Raw genomic sequence first — 18,030 nt, 5'->3', positions numbered from 1 at the left:
CCCTTACACTACGTCTGAATTTGTCCTGCTAGGTGACCTAAACTTGGACATGGGCTTAAACTGGGCTTAAAATGCCTGACCAAGTCCTAAGCAATGGGACTCCCTAAATGTTTCTCAGATTATTACCAGTCCCACAAGGTATGACTCCAAACACTCAGAAAAGACTACTCTCCTCGATGTTATCCTCACAAATAATCCTGATAGGTATCAGTCTTGTGTTTTCTGTAATGACCTTAGTGATCACTGTTTTACAGCCTGTGTCCGCAATGGCAGCTCACTGAAGCGACCTGTCCTGATTAGTCATAGACGCTTGGTAAAAAACTTTAATGAGCAAGCCTTCCTTCATGACCTGGCCTCTGTAAATTGATATAAAATCAGCTTGATCACCTCTGTCGAAGACGCTTGGACCTTCTTTTTTTAATATTTTCAGTGGTATTGTTAACAAACACGCCCTCATAACGAAAATGAGAATTAAAAACCGGTTCAGCCCCTGGTTCGACCGTGACCTTGCAAAGTTACTTCTCCTCAAGAATTGCACTTGGCTAAAGGCTCGGCACACGTATACTCAGGCTGACTGGCTATTGTTCAGGCAAATGAGAAATAAGTGCACTCAGGCTATCCGGAAGGCAAAAATTAGTTACTTTAAGGAGCAGTTCTCTCTCTGTGGGTCTAACCCCAAGAAGTTCTAGAAAATGGTTCAGTAGCTGGAGAATAAACCCTCCTCCTCACTGCTGCCCATGTCCCTTAAAGTTGATGATGAAGGTTGTTACTGACAAGAAGCACATGGCTGAGCTCTTTAATCACCACTTCATTAATTCAGGATTCCTATTTGACTCAGCCATGCCTCGTTGCCCATCCAACATTTCCTAATTTCCCACCCCTTCTAATGCGACTAGCCCGAATGCTCCTCCCTCTTTTTCCACTGCCCCGCTACAAAGTTTCTCCCTGCAGACGGTCACTGAGTCCCAGGTGCTAAAGGAGCTCCTTAAACTCGACCCCAAAAAAACATCTGGGTCAGATGGTTTAGACCCTTTCTTCTTTAAGCCTATCTTTGACCTTTTTAACCTCTCTCCTCTCTGGGGAGGTTCCAATTGCTTGGAAGGCAGTCACGGCTCGTCCTTTATTTAAAGGGGGAGATCAAGCTGATCCTAACTGTTATAGGCCTATTTCTATTTTGCCCTGTTTATTAAAATGTGTTGGAAAAACTAGTCAATAATCAACTGACTGGCTTTCTGCTATTTTTATTGACTTGGCCAAAGCTTTTGATAAGGTAGACCATTACATTCTTGTGGGCCGGGGCTAAGGAGTATTGGTGTCTCTGAGGGGTCTTTGGCCTGGTTTGCTAACTACCTCTCTCAAAGAGTGCAGTGTATAAAGTCAGAATGTCTGCTGTCTCAGCTACTGCCTGTCACCAAGGGTGTACCCCAAGGCTCGATCCTAGGCCCCACGCTCTTCTCAATTTACATCAATAACATAGCTCAGGCATTAGGAAGCTCTCTCATCCATTTATATGCAGATGATACAGTCTTATACTCAGCCGTCCCCTCCCCAGATTTTGTGTTAAACGCTCTACAACAAAGCTTTCTTAGTGTCCAACAAGCTTTCTCTGCCCTTAACCTTGTTCTGAACACCTCCAAAACAAAGGTCATGTGGTTTGGTAAGAAGAATGCCCCTCTCCCCACAGGTGTGATTACAACCTCTGAGGGTTTAGAGCTTGAGGTTGTCACCTCATACAAGTACTTGGAGCATTCAGATTCAAGGACATTCAGTTACTCACCGTGTTTTCTCTTCAACCCTTTACTATATTAAATTATCTGTCCCCTCAGATATGCTTTCAATGTGTCCCAAAGAATGAAACTGTCAGGAGCGGAGGGTTTGTTTGTCAAAGTAAAAATATCGATCTACTCTTTGATGAATACACAGAATTCAGGTTGCTTTAGGAGTGTAGAATTTAGTCTCCATCTAAATGCTCCATTTACCTTGGTAGAAATGGAGATTGATAATACCAGAGGAGAATGGTCACTAAGCAATCTGGGGAGATACTCAATATCTAACACTCAGTTGGGTCGATAGTAAACAGTTGGGTCAATAGTAAAAAGTTATCTATGTGTGTGTATGTGTGTTGTGTGGGTGTGAATAAAAAGAGTAGTCCCTATCCTATGGGTGCATCTGTCTCCAGATGTCTAGCAAATTGAGATCCTTCATGAATGACATGATTAGCTTGCCAGCTTTGGTAAGAAGGGAGGGTTTATCAGAGGACCTATCAAGAACTGTATCTAAACAAAAATTACAATCTCCTCCAGCCAGTAGCCATCCTGGTGGTGCTTGAGCGACCTGAAGGAAGACATTCTGTATAAACATATGGTCATCGAAGTTAGGAGCATAAATATTCAACAGGGTCCAAGACTGTGAAAACACATGCCCCTGCACCAAAACAAACCTGCCCGAGGGATCAGAGATGGTGTTGTTGACGCAGAAGGGGATGTGTCTACTTATCAAAATTGCAGTTCCTCTTGCTTTGAAGTTAAAAGAGGACGCGAAAACTTGTCCTACCCATTCCCTCTTCAATTTCTTGTGTTCGCTGGCTGTAAGATGTGTTTCTTGTAGAAACACAATGTCAGCCTTTAATTTCTTAAGGTATGTATAGACTTTTTTCCTTTTAATCGGGCTGTTAAGACCTTTTACGTTGAATGTGAAATATTTTAGTGGATTAAGCATAGGTTGGGTTTCAAATATATAACCAAATGGTAATCCCTCATATGTAAATAGTCAGGTAATGTTTCAACTTTAGTTTAACACTGAAGTGACCTATGTGTCTCTTTACGAAGGAAACAACAATAAACAGACATTTATGGCTGAATATTTACTGCCCACAGTAAGGGCTGCTTGAGTCTCTTTTCAGGAGAGGAGAAACATAAATGGGGGGGAAAGCAGTGGGCCTAAGCCCACTCATTTGCTTTGCCCAGTGGATATTGACTAAACCAAAATATACTCTCCTGTAAATGTAGTAGAACTCACCCCGGGGGAAAAAAACAGTTAGTTGAAAATGTACAAATCAGTTGTAGCGGGGTAAACGGATCCAAATTCCAAGAAGATATCAGCAGTTCAGTCCCAGGACAGCAAGGATAAGAAACAACAAACAAACTGCATCTTATCCCACAGAAAGACCATCCTGATTCAGACGCGGTTCAGTTCTTTGAGAAAAGTGAACACTTCTCCCGGTGTGTCTAAGAGATGGCTTTGGCCTTTGTACTGAACTTTCATCTGCGCAGGGTGGATGAGGTAGCCGGTGATGTTCTACTCCTTCAGTGCTTTAGCGGCAGGTCCGAACTGCTTGGACGTCTGGCGAGATCCGCGCTCATATCCGGGTAAAAGGCTGACCCTCTTGCCATCGATGGTGATGTCCCCTTTGGCTCTTGCGAGTTGCAGTATCTTCTCTCTGTCCTGGAAATGGAGGAACCTGACTAGGACAGCCCGTGGGGGATCATCTGGCCGGGGTTTCGGTGTTGATGTTCTGTGGGCGCGTTCGATTTCCAACGTCTTGGTGAAGTTGATTATGCCTAGGACATCAGGGATCCATTGAGTGAAGAAATGGACCGGGTCACGGCCCTCGCTGTCCTCTTTCAATCCCACCACACGGATATTGCTACGTCTGCTCTGGTTCTCCATTTGGTCTACCTTGTTTTTTGTCTGTATGCAGCTGTATCAGAACCTGGTCATGTCGAGTGACGGTATCTTCAACTGTGCTAATGCGCAACTCGGCCTCAGTCATTCTCAAAAGGAGGGGTTATGTCATTGGCTACGCTTGCAGATAGGGTGAGATCGCAAACATCAATTCTTCCCAATCTGATATTGACATGCAAGCGGTAGGTCATGTTCTGAAGTGCTGTGTTCTATTTTAATATTTACAATGTGTATGAGTTCACCATGTATATTAGCTATATGTATAGTATCCTGTTAGAATTTGATGTAATTCTAGCCATGCATTTTGATATTATTGCTGTATGAACGAATAGCTAGCATGCTCTATTGAAGTAATGGTGGTGGCATTTAGCACGTGACTCATACATGGTTGTTTCTCCCTGCTGCAGATCCATGCAACAGCAGCCATCTTGGTGCATGTCAGATCCATGCTACAGCAGCCATCTTGGTGCATGTCAGATCCATCTTATCCAAGATGGTGTAGCAGTCAGACATCTTTGTCCTGTTGTGTCCCTTGTCTTTTTATATATTTTTCTTCGCATATCTTTTAAAAATATTTTCCTAAACCTCAACTTCTAAATACTCTCCTGCAACCCGCCTCACCCAATGTGGCGTGGATCTGTTTTTTTTCTAAAGTATTTCTATTTACTTCGGATCTGGAATCCCTCAACTGAAGATAGCCAGCTAACTACCTACCAGCTATCAGTCAGCAAACCACTGCTAGCGGTCATCAGCTAACCTTTAGCTCGGGAAAAGCTCTCGCCAGTTCGTACAATGTGACTCAAACCAGAGCCTAACGGACCTATTCCTACCGCAAACTCTGAACATTTTCATCTGGATCTTCACAACCAACTAACCGCAATCCCGGGTGACTACTCCTGGCTAGCGTTTCCATCCCGGAGCAAGCACCAATTAGACTGAAGCTAGCCCGGCTAGGGCTCCTGGGCTACCACCGAAGCCCACTCCTGGGCAACAATATCCGGACCCCTTCTACTGCCGGTACGGGGCACGGAACCCCGCCGATCCTCTACGACTGGAATACCAACATAATCTGCCCCAGGATTCCAACAGGCCCCTCAGGCGCGATGTCCGCTGAAGACCCATTCTGCTAACCGCAGCCTGCTAGCTACCTAGAGCGACTTGGAACCCTACTAATCCACGACTGGTCTATCGAAGTCACCGCACGAAGAGGCAAAAACAGACTTACCCCCATCGCAACGTCCCCCAAAGGCCCTTCTGCTAACTGCTAGCTTGCTTGCCCCGGTCTGCTAACTGCTAGCTTGCTTGCCTCGGTCTGCTAACTGCTTGCTTGCTAACCCGGTCTGCTAACTGCTAGCTTGCTTGCCCCGGTCTGCTAACTGCTAGCTTGCTAGCCCCGGTCTGCTAACTGCTAGCTTGTTAGCCCCGGCTTACTAACTGCTAGCTTGTTAGCACCGGCCTCCTAACTGTCTGAATCGCCGTGTCCCCAGCCAGCCCAACCACTCACTGGACCCATATGTTCACTTGGCTACGCATGCCTATCTCTAATATCAATATGCCTCGTCCATTACTGTCCTGGGTAGTGATTACTGTCTTATTTCACTGAAGAGCCTCTAGCCCTACTCAATCTGCCTTAACCAACCATGTTGTTCCACCTCCTACATATGCGATGACATCACCTGGTTTAAACGTCTCTAGAGATTATATCTCTCTCATCATTACTCAATGCCTAGGTTTACCTCCAATGTACTCACATCCTATCTTACCTTTGTCTGTACACTATGCCTTGAATCTATGCTATCGTTCCCAGAAACCTGCTCCTTTTACTCTCTGTTCCGAACGTGCTAGACGGCCAGTTCGTATAGCCTTTAGCCGTACCCTTATCCTACTTCTCCTCTGTTCCTCTGGTGATGTAGAGGTTAATCCAGGTCCTGCAGTGCCTAGCTCCACTCCCACTCCCCAGGTGCTCTCATTTGTTGACTTCTGTAACCGTAAAAGCCTTGGTTTCATGCATGTTAATATTAGAAGCCTACTCCAAAGTTTGTTTTACTCACTGCTTTAGCACACTCTGCCAACCCGGATGTCTTAGCCGTGCCTGAATCCTGGCTTATGGAAACCACCAAAAACCCTGAAATCGCCATCCCTAACTATAACATTTTCCACCAAGATAGAACTGCCAAAGGGGGCGGTGTTGCAATCTAAGATAGCCTGCAGAGTTCTGTCTTACTATCCAGGTCTGTACCCAAACAATTCGAGCTTCCACTTCTAAAAATTCACCTTTCCAGAAACAAGTCTCTCACTGTTGCCACTTGCAATAGACCACCCTCTGCCCCCAGCTGTGCCCTGGACACCATATGTGAATTAATTGCCCCCCCCCATCTATCTTCTGAGCTCGTGCTACTAGGTGACCTAACTGGGACATGCTTAACACCCCGGCCATCCTACAATCTAAGCTTGATGCCCTCAATCTCACACAAATTATCAATTAACCTAACAGATACAACCCCAAATCCGTAAACACGGGCACCCTCATAGATATCATCCTGACTAACTGCCCTCCAAATACACCTCTGCTGTTTTCAACCAAGATCTCAGCGATCACTGCCTCATTGCCTGCATCCATAATGGATCCACGACCAAGCGACCACCCCTCATCACTGTCAAACGCTCCCTAAAACACTTCACCGAGCAGGCCTTTCTAATCGACCTGGCCTGGGTATCCTGGAATGTAGAGGATGCCTGGTCATTTTTTAAAAGTGCCTTCCTCACCATCTTAAATAAACATGCCCCATTCAAAGAATTTAGAACTAGGAATAGATATAGTCCTTGGTTCACTCCAGACCTGTCTGCCCTTGACCAGCACAAAAACATCCTGTGGCGTTCTGCATTAGCATCGAATAGCCCCCGTGATATGCAACTTTTCAGAGAAGTTAGGAACAAATATACACAGGCAGTTAGGAAAGCTAAGGCTAGCTTTTTCAAACAGAAATTTGCATCCGGTAGTACAAACTCAAAAAAGTTCTGGGACACTGTAATGTCCATGGAGAATAAGAGCACCTCCTCCCAGCTGCCCACTGCTCTGAGGCTAGGAAACACTGTCACCACCGATAAATCCACTATAATTGAGAATTTCAATAACCATTTCTCTACGGCTGGCCATGCTTTCCACCTGGCTACCCCTACCCCGGTCAACTGCCCGCCACCCTCCACACAACCCGACAAAGCCCCCACCATTTCTCCTTCACCCAAATCCAGATAGCTGATGTTCTGAAAGAGCTGCACAATCTGGACCCCCACAAATCAGCCGGGCTAGACAATCTGGACCCTCTCTTTCTAAAATGATCTGCCGAAATTGTTGCAACCCCTATTACTAGCCTGTTCAACCTCTTTCGTATTGTCTGAGATTCCCAAAGATTGGAAAGCTGCCGCGGTCATCCCCCTCTTCAAAGGGGGTGACACTCTAGACCCAAACTGCTACAGACCTATATCTGTCCTACCCTGTCTTTCTAAGGTCTTCGAAAGCCAAGTTAACAAACAGATTACTGACCATTTCGAATCCCACCGTACCTTCTCCGCTATGCAATCTAGTTTCAGAGCTGGTCATGGGTGCACCTCAGCCAGAAAATGACTCAAATTAAAGTAAAAGTCACTCAGTAAAATTCTACTTGAGTAAAAGTCTAAAAGTATTTCATTGAAAATATACTTTAAGTATAAAAAAGTAAATGTAATTGCTGAAATATACTTGAAATATATAAGTTAAAGTATAAATAATTTCAAATTCCTTATATTAAGCAAACCAGATGGCACCATTTTCTTGTTTTTTTATTTACGGCTAGCCAGGGGCACACTCCAACATTCAGACATCGTTTACAAACAAAGCATGTGTGTTTAGTGAGTCCGCCAATTCAGAGGCAATAGGGATGACCAGGGATGTTCTGTTGATAATTGCGTGAGTTGGACAATTGCGTGAGTTAGCCCCGGCCTACTAACTGCTAGCTTGTTAGCACCGGCCTGCTAACTGTCTGAATCGCCGTGTCCCCAGCCAGCCCAACCACTCACTGGACACATATGTTCACTTGGCTACGCATGCCTATCTCTAATATCAATATGCCTCGTCCATTACTGGCCTGGGTAGTGATTACTGTCTTATTTCACTGAAGAGCCTCTAGCCCTACTCACTATGCCTTAACCAACCATGTTGTTCCACCTCCTACATATGCGATGACATCACCTGGTTTAAACGTCTCTAGAGATTATATCTCTCTCATCATTACTCAATGCCTAGGTTTACCTCCAATGTACTCACATCCTACCTTACCTTTGTCTGTACACTATGCCTTGAATCTATGCTATCGTTCCCAGAAACCTGCTCCTTTTACTCTCTGTTCCGAACGTGCTAGACGGCCAGTTCGTATAGCCTTTAGCCGTACCCTTATCCTACTTCTCCTCTGTTCCTCTGGTGATGTAGAGGTTAATCCAGGTCCTGCAGTGCCTAGCATTCAAAATGGAATGAGTGATTTTGGGTGTCAGGGAAAATGTATGGAGTAAAAAGTACATTATTTTTTTTAGGAATGTAGTGAAGTAAAAGTAAAAGTAGTCAAACATATAAATAGTAAAGTAGAGTACAGATACGCCAAAAAACTAATTAAGCAGTGCTTTAAAGTATTTTTTCTTAAGTGCTATACAATACTGCACTATTCCTCCCTAAAAGACAGCTAGAGTCACATAGTATAAAACAGACCTGCATGTCTTCTGATGGTTTCAAAATTAGTACAGTAGTCTGTCTGATACACTAGTCTGGTACAGTAATCTTTCTGATACACTAGTCTGTCTGATACAGTAGCCTGTCTGATACAGTAGTCTGATATAGTATCCTGTCTGATACAGTAGTGTGATACATTAGTCTAATACAGTAATCTATATAATACAATAGCCTGTCTGATACAATAGTCTGTCTGATACATTAATCTGATACAATTGTCTGATACAGTAGTCTGTCTGATACAATAGTCTGTCTTGTACAATAGTCTGTCTGATACAATAGTCTGTCTGATACAATAGTCTGATACAGTAGTCTGATACAATAGTCTGTCTGATACAATAGTCTGTCTGATACAATAGTCTGATACAGTAGTCTGATACAGTAGTCTGTCTGATACAATAGCCTGATACAGTAGTTTGATACAATAGTCTGTCTGATACAGTAGTCTGATCCAGTAGTCTGTCTGATACAGTAGTCTGATACAGTAGTCTGTCTGATACAATAGTCTGATACATTAGTCTGATCCAGTAGTCTGGCTGATACATTAGTCTGATCCAGTAGTCTGTCTGATACAGTAGTCTGTCTGATACAATAGTATGTATGATACAGTAGTCTGATACACACAATTAATAAATCAGCTGATGTCACAAAGTGAAATACAGAAACCCAGCCTAATACCCAAACAGAAAGCAATGCAGATGTAGAAGTAGTCTGTCTGATACAGTAGTCTGATACAGTAGTCTGTCTAATACAGTAGTCTGATACAGTAGTCTGTCTAATAGAGTAGTCTGATACAGTAGTCTGTCTGATACAGTAGTCTGATGGGGTAGTCCGTCTAATGCAGTAGTCTGATAGAGTAGTCTGTCTGAAACAGTAGTCTGTCTGATGACAATGATGGAGATAAAACTATTTTTAAACACACTTTCAGAACATTTTATTATCAAATGATCAATATATATAAAAACATTTATTTTGTACTGCTGCTACATTGTTAACTACATGTAGGAGCACACAGCAGAAAGGATACACAACCAATTGCGATTTTAGCATGTAAATAAATCTTGTGCACGCCAGCAAAGCCACTACACAACACAACACAAAACAATACATTGATTGCACTGTAACGGTTACAAACGGCGCCCACAAACTGTTAGGGCCTACATAAAGCTGTCCCAACAGCAAAGTCCAACAGCAGTCCCAACACCTTACCACTGCTACACCTGGCTATCAGCGGAGCCTTGTCTGGCAGCGAAACAGTTAATTCAGCCTCATTTACTGCCTTCTTAAAACATATAGCTGATATGGCTGACTTGCTTAAACAAATGTGGTTTCCACTGACAATTGACATGTACAAACTATGGCATAAGGGAACAACGAGCGGATAAGAGGCAATCCGTAATTTCAATTAAGCCATTAATGAGCGAGCTAGGACGGACGTGGTCAATATAACTACTTGTTCAGCACTTTTGAAATATACAGTGACAGAATTCAGAACATGGGCTGTTCTTACAGTATTCTCCCTGTAGACCAAGTCAGAACCGTCTGATAAATAATGGGGGCATATTAGCAGACAATGAAAACTCTTACAATATTCGATGATTATATATCTCTAAAACAGGCTACATGTGCACCACCAAGTCAGAACAGGAGGGGAAAAGGGACCAAATTATTAGCATGAGGCACATGGGCTACTAACAGCTTACTACACAACATACATTTAGTATTACTTTCTTAGCTACAGTATACATATCTCCCTGGCATATTACATCATTTATGTAGCAGCAAACAAGACATTTTTGGACTCACCTTGTTGTGCTGTGCTCACTTCCTTCCAAACCACTCATTGTTGAATTTGCGATTTCTAACTTGTTGTGTAATGTTTATGTCCAATGGCCGATAAGCATCGATACGTTTTATCTATAATTTCACTCCATTACTCATCTTCATATGACAAGGATTAGAAAGGATTTGCCAGTAGATTGTCAACTTGATTCATGATATTGACTGCTAACTAAGATTTTGAAAGTATGATGTTGACATGATCAGTCCAATCAAAGCTACTGTACATGTAACGTTATTTGACGTCATTTTATCTGTGGCCAATGACCTTGAGCCTTCTTGGATGGGCACTTCTAATGTAACTCTATGGCAGCACCCAAAGGGCTAGAATTTTGGAAGTCTACCCTTTGACTTCGCCGTGACGAAGTGTCCCCATGAGAGACAGAACACTGAGCCAATCACGGCGCTAGGCTCCGTATTTTCTGCTGGCTTGCCCCACCACCACAGAAAGCACTACACTTTTAGAAAACACAGAGAATAAAAAAATATATAGCACACTCTCCTGAAGACAGAACAGTCCAAGGGATTGGTGAAAGACACGTCAAAAATGTGTCAAACATGAACAAGAAATCAGTGGTCTGGGATGGTCCAGTAACAGAATGGGTTCAGATCCAACCCATTGCTCTTTCAACATTCCTACCTTCACTCTTTACCTCTCTGTCCTATCCAATAAACTGTTCCACTCTACTACAACAACAAAGACTGACAGGAAAACTAACTTAGAACTCATGTACATTAAGTCTCTCAATAGGAGTTACTGCTGTTTATACTGTATCTGCCTTGTTTGATTTTAAACAGTCAGTCAGTGACATCTACAGGACAGATGACCAGTAAGACAGAATGTTCCACACAATGCCCTCAACGGAGAAAGCATCTGAGCTAGCGAAACAGCGCCCCTCTTATTTTATTTTAGAAATGTGTTATCTATTAACTAAGTAAATTCCTGTAACAAATATTGCATTATTCTTGTTAAATTATTTTTGTTTGTTTTTCTATACTTTTTTTTATTATATACAGTATATTTACTGCACATTAGCAGAATAACAAGCATTTCACAAATAACAATTGCACCTTGTTTGATTTAAAACAGTCAGTCAGTGGCATCTACAGGACAGATGACCAGTGAAATACTATCTGAACCACCAGGGTTGAAGAATGGATAGAGTTTCTCAGTGAAGGTGCAGCCAGTGAAAGAGTAGATATGACACCTGTCCTCCACATTGTAGAAGGAGACCTGACACTTCTCATAATCCACAAATACCCCCACCTTCTGGGGCTTCGCTCTCAGTAAGAGGGTGACAGGGGAATCAGCATGAGCTGTGTACTTTCCATCCTCCAGCTCTACAGTCCAGCATCCTTTCTTAAGGTTTGGTCTAAACCCCAAATACCTATAAATTGACTTTCTGACCACTCCCAAAGTCCACTCAGTCTTCCCCTCCACCTTCACCTCATAGTAGAACTTCCCTGAGAAGCCCTCATTTCCGAGGATACCAGACCAATTTGTCAACCTCTTCCTGTTGTCAGAGAGAACCTGATTTAGTTCTCCATGTCTCACTTGTTTCCTGTCCTCAGACAGGATGAGTTTACAATGTGCAGTATCAGGGTCTAGAGTCACATTCACTGTGGAGAGAAACACACGCTATGGTAAACACAATGACATCATCAGTGGTATAATACACTATGGTAAACACAATGACATCATCAGTGGTATAATACACTATGGTAAACACAATGACATCATGACATCATCATCAGTGGTATAATACACTATGGTAAACACAATGACATCATCAGTGGTATAATACACTATGGTAAACACAATGACATCATGACATCAACATCAGTGGTATAATACACTATGGTAAACACAATGACATCAACATCAGTGGTATAATACACTATGGTAAACACAATGACATCATGACATCATCATCAGTGGTATAATACACTATGGTAAACACAATGACATCAACATCAGTGGTATAATACACTATGGTAAACACAATGACATCATCATCAGTGGTATAATACACTATGGTAAACACAATGACATCATCAGTGGTATAATACACTATGGTAAACACAATGACATCATGACATCATCATCAGTGGTATAATACACTATGGTAAACACAATGACATCATCAGTGGTATAATACACTATGGTAAACACAATGACATCATCATCAGTGGTATAATACACTATGGTAAACACAATGACATCAACATCAGTGGTATAATACACTATGGTAAACACAATGACATCATGACATCATCATCAGTGGTATAATACACTATGGTAAACACAATGACATCATCAGTGGTATAATACACTATGGTAAACACAATGACATCATCATCAGTGGTATAATACACTATGGTAAACACAATGACATCAACATCAGTGGTATAATACACTATGGTAAACACAATGACATCAACATCAGTGGTATAATACACTATGGTAAACACAATGACATCATGACATCAACATCAGTGGTATAATACACTATGGTAAACACAATGACATCATCATCAGTGGTATAATACACTATGGTAAACACAATGACATCAACATCAGTGGTATAATACACTATGGTAAACACAATGACATCAACATCAGTGGTATAATACACTATGGTAAACACAATGACATCAACATCAGTGGTATAATACACTATGGTAAACACAATGACATGATGACATCAACATCAGTGGTATAATACACTATGGTAAACACAATGACATCAACATCAGTGGTATAATACACTATGGTAAACACAATGACATCAACATCAGTGGTATAATACACTATGGTAAACACAATGACATCAACATCAGTGGTATAATACACTATGGAAAACACAATGACATCGTCAGTTGGTATAATACAAGTGGAGGACAACATGTTACTGTATTGATCTCTGACACATCATACTGTCTTCCTCTATTAGTGGTCCATGTGTGACTGAGGTAGAGAGAACAGGACATCCTGTAGCACTTTTCATTAGTTCATGGGTGAGAACCTCTAAACTAATGTTAATACATGATTTAGGGCTGGATCCAATCAGATCTGTTTTATCCAACATACACATAGAGGTTGTTTTAACAGTGTCAGAGGTGGAACTGCATTAGAGCTGACAAATCCACCAATGTGGTCTCAAAGTAGTTGCTATTATTCTGTAAGTAAATCCGAGACACTCTGTTTGGTATAATATGTTACTTTTCGTATGGGAGGAATTAATTTGTGGATGTCACATAGTATAAAACACACCTGCATGTCTTCTGATGGTTTCAAAATCTGAAATATAGAGGAAGAGACTGTTGGTTATGAAAATGAGCAACATACTGATGGATATCACAAACTACTGTAAGTGGACATTTGTGTTGTTCAATCCAGACCTCAAACTATGCAGACCTATAATAACTGGCTCTTGGGGAGCCCAAGAGCCAATTTAATTTTTACGTATATAAAATAAATCATTTTGACAGTATCCCTCCAAAAATTAATTCAGAAACCTTTTTCATTTCCATATGTAGTAGGAAGCTAAATATAGTTTTGGGGGGCTTCAGGAATGTGACTGAAAAAGTGAAAAAGTGAAAAGAAACTGATTGATAGTATGAGGGGATAGTCAGTGAACAAATGCTGTTGTCAAGGCTACGACAGCACCAGTGCAATGAGTTTGAGCTTACTGAGGTGTTGAAAAACTCATATCAGACCAAGAGCTTAATGCTTCTTAGATAGTTCTTTATGAGTTTTAGTTTAGAAAATGCTCTCTCTGCAGAAGGAACAGTTACATTGAACAGTCACATTGATGGTAAAAACAGCTTGAGTTGCTATAGCAACATCAGTGAAACTGGGCAGAAGGGAGTTGAACTTCAAATACAGCAGTTCAGTAACATCTTAAATTAATTTAGATTTTTTTTTTTATCTAACCTTTATAATTCAGTTAAGAAACAAATTCTTATTTTACAATGATGGCCTACCCCAGCCAAACCCTCCCCTAACGACGCTGTGACAATTGTGCGCCGCCCTATAGGACTCCCGATCACACCCGGTTGTGATACAGCCCAGGGTCAAACCAGTGTCTGTAGTGACGCCTCTAGCACTGAGCTGCAGTGCCTTAGACCGCTGCACCACTCTTAAAATGTTTTTATTATTATTATTTCACCTTTATTTTACCAGGTAAGCCAGTTGAAAACAAGTTCTCATTTACAACTGATAAAGCAAAGCAGTGCGACAAAAACAACACAGAGTTACACATGGGATAAACAATCGTACATTCAATAACACAATAGAAAAATTGGAATACAGTTGGTGCAAATGAAGTAAGGAGGTAAGACAATAAATAGGCCAATAGTGGCGAAGTAATTACAATTTAGCAATTTACACTGGAGTGATATGTGTGCAGATGAAGATGTGCAAGAAGAAATACTGGTGTGCAAAAGAGCAGAAAAACTAAAACAAATATGGGAATGAGGTAGGTAGTTGGTTGGTTGGATGGGCTATTTACAGATGGGCTGTGTATGGCTGCGGCGATCGGTAAGCTGCTCTGACAGCTGACGCTTAAAGTTAGTGAGGGAGATATAAGTTCCAACTTCAGTGATTTTTGCAATTTGTTCCAGTCATTGGCAGCAAAGAACTGGAAGGAAAGGCGGCCAAAGAGATGTTGGCTTTGGGGATGACCAGTGAAATATACCTGCTGGAGCGCGTGCTACAGGTGGGTGCTGCTATGGTGACCAGTAAGCTGAGATAAGGCGGGGCTTTAACTATCAGAGACTTGTAGATGACCTGGAGCCAGTGGATTTGGCGATGAGTATGAAGCGAGGGCCAGCCAACAAGAGCATACAGGTCGCAGTGGTGGGTAGTATATGGGGCTTTGGTGAGAAAACGGATGGCACTGTGATAGACTGCATCCAATTTGTTGAGTAGAGTGTTGGAGGCTATTTTGTAAATGGCATCGCCGAAGTCGAGGATCGGTAGGATGGTCAGTTTTACGAGGGTATGTTTGGCAGCATGAGTGAAGGATGCTTTGTTGTGAAATAGGAAACCGGTTCTAGATACAATTTTGGATTGGAGATGATAAATGTGAGTCTGGAAGGAGAGTTTACAGTCTAACCAGACACCTAGGTATTTGTAGTTGTCCACATATTCTAAGTCAGAACCGTCCAGAGTAGTGATGCTGGACGGGCGGGGGGGGGGGGGGGGTAGCGATCGGTTGAAGAGCATGCATTTTGTTTTACTAGCATTTAAGAGCAGTTGGAGGCCACGGAAGGAGTGTTGTATGGCATTGAAGCTCGTTTGGAGATTTGTTAACACAGTGTCCAAAGATGGTCCAGATGTATATAGAATGGTGTCGTCTGCGTAGAGGTGGATGAAAGAATCACCCACAGCAAGAGTGACATCATTGATATATACAGAGAAAAGAGTCGGCCCGAGAATTGAACCCTGTGGCACCCCCATAGAGACTGCCAGAGGTCCATACAACAAGCCCTCTGATTTGACACACTGAACTCTATCTGAGAAGTAGTTAGTGAACCAGGCGAGGCAGTCATTAGAGAAACCAAGGCTGTTGAGTCTGCCGATAAGAATACAGTGATTGACAGAGTCGAAAGCCTTGGTCAGGTCGATGAAGACAGCTGCACAGTACTGTCTTTTATCGATGGTGGTTATAATATCGTTTAGGACCTTGAGCGTGGCTGAGGTGCACCCGTGACCAGCTCGGAAACCAGATTGCATAGTGGAGAAGGTACAGTGGGATTCGAAATGGTCGGTGATCTGTTTGTTCACTTGGCTTTCAAAGACTTTAGAAAGGCAGGGCAGGATAGATATAGGTCTGTAACAGTTTGGGTCTAGAGTGTCTCCCCCTTTGAAGAGAGGGATGACCGTGGCAGCTTTCCAATCTTTGGGAATCTCAGACGATACGAAAGAGAGGTTGAACAGACTAGTAATAGGGGTTGCAACAATAGCGGCGGATAATTTTAGGAAGAGAGGGTCCAGATTGTCTAACCCAGCTGATTTGTAGGGATCCAGATTTTGCAGCTCTTTCAGAATATCAGCTGTCGGATTTGGGTGGATTTGGGGGGGGGGGGGGGGGGGGGGGGGGCTTGGGCCAGTTGCTGCAGGGGGTGCAAAGCTCAATTATCATGGATTTATCGGTGGTGAGAGTGTTTCCTAGTCTCAGTGCAGTGGGCAGCTGGGAGGAGGTACTCTTATCCTCCATGGAGTTTACAGTGTCCCAAAACTTTTTGTAATTAGTGCTGCAGGATGCAAATTTCTGTTTGAAAAAGCTAGCCTTTCCTTTCCTAACTGACTGTGCGTATTGGTTCCTGACTTCCCTGAAAAGTTGCATATCGCGGGGACTATTCGAAGCTAGTGCAGTACGCCACAGGGTGTTTTTGTGCTGGTCGAGGGCAGTCAGGTTTGGAGTGATCCAAGGGCTGTATCTGTTCTTAGTTCAAATGTTTTTGAAAGGGGCATGCTTATTTAAGATGGTGAGGAAAGCACTTTTAAAGAACAACCAGGCATCCTCTACTGACGGGATGAGGTCAATATCTTTCCATTATACCCGGGCCACGTCGATTAGAAAGGCCTGCTCGCAGAAGTGTTTTAGGGAGCGTTTGACAGTGATGAGGGGTGGTCTTTTGAACGCGGACCCATAAAGGACGCAGGCAATGAGGCAGTGATCGCTGAGATCCTGGTTGAAAACAGCAGAGGTGTATTTAGAGGGCAAGTTGGTCAGGATGATATCTATGAGGGTGCCCATGTTTACGGATTTGGGGTTGTACCTGGTAGGTTCATTGATAATTTGTGTGAGATTGAGGGCATCTAGCTTAGATTGTAGGCCGGCCGGGGTGTTAAGCATATCCCAATTTAGGTCACCTAGCAGTACGAACTCTGATGATAGATGGGGGGCAATCCATTCACATATGGTGTCCAGGGCACAGCTGGGAGCTGATGGGGGTCTATAACAAGCGGCAACAGTGAGGGAATTATTTCTGGAGAGATGGCTCTTTAAAAGTAGAAGCTCGAACTGTTTGGGCATAGACCTGGATAGTATGACAGAACTCTGCAGGCTATCTCTACAGTAGATTGCAATTCCACCCCCTTTAGCAGTTCTGTCTTGACAGAAAATGTTGTAATTGGGGATGGACATTTCAGAATTTTTGGTGGCCTCCCTAAGTCAGGATTCAGACACGGCTAGGACAGGGTTGGCGGAGTGTGCTAAAGCAGTGAATAAAGAAAACTTAGGGAGGAGGCTTCTGATGTTAACATGCATGAACCCAAGGCTTTTATGGTTGCAGAAGTCAACAAATGAGAGTGCCTGGGGACACACAGGGCCTGGGTTAACCTTTACATCACCAGAGGAGGAGTAGGATGAGGGTACGGCTAAAGGGTATATAAGAACTGGATGTCTAGTGCTTTGGGAACAGAGAATAAAAGGAGCAGATTTCTGGGCGTGATAGTATAGATTCAGGGCATAGTGTACAGACAAGGGTATGGTAGGGTGTGAGTACAGTGGAGGTAAACCTAGGCATTGAGTGACGATGAGAGAGGTTGCCTCTCTGGAGGCGCCAGTTAAGCTAGGTGCGGTCTCCGCATGTGTGGGGGGTGAGACAAGGGGGCTATCTGAGGCATGTTGAGCAGGACTAGCGAAGATCCGATGTAATGGTCCAGAGCCTGCGGCTGGAATCCGGTGATGTAGTGGAAAGCCCACTCGGGAGCCCATAAGCTGACACTCCCCGAA

General features: G+C 42.9%; 1 protein-coding gene across 3 annotated transcripts in view; it reads right to left on the bottom strand.

Moving 5' to 3' along the window:
- Nucleotides 1–18,030, bottom strand: part of LOC115193516 (butyrophilin subfamily 1 member A1) — an 86,881-nt gene that overhangs the window by 36,665 nt on the left and 32,186 nt on the right. The window contains exons 6-7 of one of the 3 annotated variants that reach the window (XM_029752214.1): nt 13,557–13,583; nt 11,126–11,902 (exon numbers count right to left, since the gene is read on the bottom strand). The exons of the other annotated variants lie outside the window; for them this stretch is intronic. Of the exons in view, the coding sequence (XP_029608074.1) occupies nt 11,373–11,902; nt 13,557–13,583 (557 nt within the window). The 3' untranslated portion in view covers nt 11,126–11,372. Of the gene's footprint in view, nt 1–11,125; nt 11,903–13,556; nt 13,584–18,030 lie in introns of those variants that run through there. 3 annotated transcript variants of the gene reach the window in all.

The sequence above is a fragment of the Salmo trutta genome, chromosome 5 (genome assembly GCF_901001165.1).
Source record: "Salmo trutta chromosome 5, fSalTru1.1, whole genome shotgun sequence".
Taxonomy (NCBI): Eukaryota; Metazoa; Chordata; class Actinopteri; order Salmoniformes; family Salmonidae; genus Salmo; species Salmo trutta.
The sequence above is the reverse complement of the archived record's forward strand: the minus strand, read 5'-3'. Positions and strand labels throughout refer to the sequence as shown.